Source organism: Arachis duranensis, chromosome 6 (assembly GCF_000817695.3).
Source record: "Arachis duranensis cultivar V14167 chromosome 6, aradu.V14167.gnm2.J7QH, whole genome shotgun sequence".
NCBI classification, from domain to species: Eukaryota; Viridiplantae; Streptophyta; class Magnoliopsida; order Fabales; family Fabaceae; genus Arachis; species Arachis duranensis.
Window position 1 is genome coordinate 89,798,113 of NC_029777.3, and position 5,024 is coordinate 89,803,136.

Below are 5,024 nucleotides of genomic sequence, written 5' to 3' on the forward strand. Positions count from 1 at the left end.
ACACAACTATAAGAATGAAACTAATATAATCTCACACTTACTTATCACAAAAATCTCTAGTAAGCTATATTTGGTTTATGTCTCATGACAACAAAGATAAGAAGACAGAAAGATAAAGATGTTAGTTGCGGGCAAAATTACACAAATCTCCAATATATACTCTCACTTTACCCATTTAAACTATTCTCATCTTATGTTATGACCCAGTGCATTGCAAAAACACAGAAATTTTGTATTTATTTCTGTACCACCTTCTGCAGGTTTCTATTATCCTGACACAACCAAATATAAAGTCTATAAAAGGTTTAAAACACAAATATAGAAATAGAAATTTTCCACTTTTGCTACTTCATGGTATTCATAGTATTTGTGTTTTTAAAGATAATTTTCAAACAGCATATATTCTGAATATTTAAAACATTCATAAATAATAAAAGTCTGTAAAATTTGTGTTTATACTTTATACAACCCATCACTATTTGAGAACGCAGAAATAGAGTGTCCGTACTTACCGAAGGTGGTGTTTGTGGTAGCCGGAATATCTGTCACCATCCTAAGTAGTGTCCGTACCAAGAGAGCAATGATAAAACATTAGTATGTTTGTCGAGAAAATTTAGCAAATGTGTTTCAATCTTATAATGGGATTTCAAAAGCTAAAAATATTTAGTTATTTAATAAAGAATTTAATAAATATCAAAAATGTAAAATAAATTAAATAATTCACATAAAATATTATTATTAATAAGTAAGTAAAAAAGTTTATCATCTTTAAACAGTACACTACAGTGTTTAGAAAACTGTTGCCTCTCAAATGAGATGCTCAGATAACAACTCTTTTTAACTATTTAAAATTAGAAAAAGAAATTAAGATATATCTACATAAAACTTCATTAATACAAATTATAATAATGAATATATATATACACTGATAAAGAAAATCTCTATAAATCACTTTAAAGATGAACTTATTTTAATTTTAAGAGGAAAACAGCAAACAGCAGAGAATTGCTTTTGTAGAGGAGAGTGTGTATTATTTAGGTATATTTAGAAAAATATAATTTTCTCTAAATTTAAATGATAATGCGAGTTTAACTTGCCAAATGTAATTTAATTTTTGCACGTAGGCTACATGAACCTTTATGCGCTGTATGCGAATAGAAAATATTTTTATAATTAAAATAAAAAATTTAACGAAATACTTTAATAAATGCAACGAAGTTGTAAGAATGTACCATATTCTAGAACTGTGAGAGTTTGAAGGTTAGGGTTCGAAGGGGATGAAGAGAGAAAAGTGATTCTGGAAGAAAAAACTGCAGAATCCATGGAAGAGGGAGATCAGGTCATGAGAGCATTATCCTGGAGATGGCGAGTTGTTGCCATGAATAGTAATTTTGTTCAGATCGGAACTGGGAAATATTTGGTGAGGTTTTAGGGTTTAGGATTTGGGAAGAATTAGTGAAGATAATCGCTTGATTATCTGAGGCATCCATGCATCAGATCTGTGCTAAGGATGCCATGTGAGAGAAAGTTAGGGTTTCAAAGAGGGATGAACACGGAAAATTGCAACTGTGTGTGTTTTCCGAGGTTGAGTAAAAAGTAAACCTCTATTTCAGCGAGCAGTGAGTGAGTGAGTGGCATAATGGACCATTCTTAAGCCCAATAACAGCCCAACAACTCTAATAACTTCTTTCAAGATCAAGATAAAAAGGAACAACAATTTCTAGGTCCATTGTGTTTTAAGAAAGATAATTTACGTCGAAGTTTTATGACGTAAAAATATAGAACTCACACATGTATTTGTTCATTCTTGCCTTTCATTGAAGGTAGTTAAAAAAATTAAGAGTAACAATTAAAAAAGAGCCAGAGAACTCACCAGTGCAAGTATTCCCTCAAGAAAGGGTTACTAGGGCTAGGTGCATCAGCATCCACCATAACCTAATAATATCCAAAGTACATATAAGTCGGTTTCATATAGCATGCAACCGAACCTAATTAGCGTTATAGACCAATTATACTATATTTAATGCAATTCAATCTCTTATTCAAATAGTTATAGTTTGAGTTTCATTGATTTAAAAAGAAAATTTTCAAGTTTTGAGAACTAAAATAAAAGAACTTAAATTGATAAAATAAATAACTAAATAAAAATCTATTTCAAATTTATAAAATGTTATGTAAGTGACAAAGTATAAATAATCTAATTCAGATCCAATGTTTTATAACTTGTTAGGAGTGAGATTCAATTCAAATCCAAATGACGGTATGTGATTTGGATGGATTTTCAATTTAGATAAAAATGATTAGGAATCAAACATCCCTAGAATATTCTTAATTAATGAATATACTAATTACCAGTGTGTAGAAGGTCCTGAGGTCTTCACCACCAATAGTAATCCTAGGGCGGTTAACAACATGAGAGGGCCTCAGTTCACAGCCATTGTTAATCTCTCTGTTGTTAATGAGAACCTTAAGAGAAACTGTGCTCGTAAAAGGGTTCAGAACATCCCCAATTATACCACCAACAAGAAGAGGGTCTCCGTAATCCCTTGATGATGCCATTCTTGTATTTTGATTTTGTTTCTTATTTGCAATGATGCTAATTACTAATGTAAACAAAACTATGAGTAAGTAGCTTCTCTACCTTTCTTTGGTAGTTCTATGCATTTGTGAATGCATATATGCCTCTATATATAGATGTTTCTCCCTTGGCACGCATCTACTTTTTATTTGCTTCTGTCCCATAAAATAAAGCTACAACTTCACCTTTAGTGTTGTTGCCATTAACATGGATTCTTTGGTAATAGTAAGACTATCTATTTCAGATTTAGCATTATAATTAGCTTTTAGTTTGTTGTGTGATGTTTTTAAAGATTTAGCTTTATTCGTATTAGCTTTCGGAGCATTGTTTCATATTGGAATAAGAATTTTCGATGTACTATACTACTGTTTACTTTTCTCCACATCAATTAGGTACTCGATAACAACGATTTGAAAACCGAATCGGTTATTTATCGAACCTACAGTATTAGAAGTGATTTGGTTCAAAGATTCAACTAATAAGATATAATAAAATAATATATTTATTTATAAAATATATAATTTTTAAATTTTAAACTATCAGTTCGATACTTCGATCCGTTTTTAAAATAATGTCATACTTAATAGAAAAATACGAAGAAATTACTAGAATTTATTATTTTGACTCTTATTTAATTATTAATTTAATTTTTTTAATTTAGTAATCTAATAACGTACATTATAACAAAAATAATAAATTCTAATATTCTTCAATCTATCGTTCCTCTACTTAATATTATATATTTAAGATATAAGTTTGCATCAGATCTCCTTGGTATTTCCACGGTGGTAGGATGTAGTTGCAAAAGACTCACCGATCAAGTAAGTAATATCTAAAATGTATATGAAGATTAAAATCCGTTACATACTTTAGAAAAGAATCTAGATAGATTTATGCAAGATTTTACATAAATATAATTCAGATTATATCTTGTATTAGTCAAAGTGTCTTAGAAAAGATGTTTTTGGACCGGCTACGACTCTAAGGCCGATCGTTGAAGGAACCTAGTATACATATTATATTATTATATTCACTTAAATTATTTTACGAAAAATAAAGATGATTATTTCTAACATAATAATATTATAAAAAAAATCTAAATAATTCTTGATAATTACTCAAAAGATAATGAAATCTCAATAAAAAAATTTTCGATGTTTGATCTTTATCTTTTTGTGAAATTTTGGTTAGTTTTTCTGTTAATATTTTTTTATTAATAAAAATATACCTACGTAATACATTAAATTATTAATTCATTTATTAAGTATCAATTAAGATTAACAGATATTTTTTAATTTATTGGAGACATCATTGTCTTTTAGAGGTAAGGATTATTTAATTTTTTTATTTTTTTTAATTTATAGAAATTTAATAAATGATATATTTTTAAAATTTTTTTATTGTTATTTAAAAAAATTATTAAGATATTATATTATTAGGATTATGTTAAATTTTAGGTGTACTAAATTTAACTTACCTACCATAATTCATATATACTCATTATTATTAGAAGACGTGCATATTCTATTTAAATTCTATAAGTAAAAAAAATTATATTATATTTTTTTAATTCTTACACAATAAATTCAGCCGATTTATATGAAAAATTTAAAAAAAATAGAGAAAAAAATCTTAAATGGTAGCCGATAATTACTCCAAAAGATAATGAAGTCCTCAATAATAAAAAAAAACTAATTAATTTTAGATGACACTTAACAAACAGATCAGCTAATAAACGTGCCATGTAAGCACATTTTGTTAACTCAAGAGAGATATTATTAATGGAGTCGGAGGGACTATCAATCCCATAAAAATAAAGATGAAGAGTCGAAAAGAATTTTTTTTTATGACGATGCCATGGTCTTTCGAAAAATTTGTTTGGGATCGAGATGAGTATTCCTCAAAATTATTTAGTATATATAAACAACTTTTAGTGATTTTACGAAAAAAAAATAAATCGCCGATAAATTATATAATTTTAGAAAAAAAATTTTAAACAGTCTTTGATAATTATTTCAAAAGACAACGAAATTATCAATAAATAAAGTTTATTTTTGGCCTTTAATGTTTAGGACTAATTAACTCATCTGTTAATATTTTTTTTGAGTTAACAAAACATACTTACATAGTGTGTTATTTTGTTGATTTGTCCATTAATAAATGATAAAAATTGACAATTTTTTTGTTGATCTTTATTATCTGTTAAAGATAATTGTTAGGAGTTGTCGATAATTTTGTTTTATTTTTTGTTATTTTTTATTTATATTGATTAATTTTATTGTATAGGAACTTTAAAATATTAATAATTTTTAAATTTTTATTATTTATAGAAATTGAATGAAGGATATTTTTTTAAATGTTTTTACAGTTGCTTAGAAAAGTTGTGAAGAAGAATTACGTAAATGTTAGTGTACTTAATTTAAATTAATTATCATAATTCATATAA

At 26.8% G+C, this 5,024-nt stretch overlaps 1 protein-coding gene across 1 annotated transcript in view; it reads right to left on the minus strand.

The window, feature by feature from the left end:
• The window catches only part of LOC107470255 (protein FLOWERING LOCUS T-like), a 3,119-nt gene extending 479 nt beyond the window's left edge, over positions 1-2,640 (minus strand). Inside the window, exons 1-3 of the mRNA XM_016089651.3 lie at positions 2,353-2,640; positions 1,874-1,935; positions 477-553 (exon numbers count right to left, since the gene is read on the minus strand). Coding sequence (XP_015945137.1) covers positions 477-553; positions 1,874-1,935; positions 2,353-2,559 — 346 coding nt within the window. The 5' untranslated portion in view covers positions 2,560-2,640. The remainder of the gene's footprint in view (positions 1-476; positions 554-1,873; positions 1,936-2,352) is intronic.
• Positions 2,641-5,024: the final 2,384 nt, after the last annotated feature.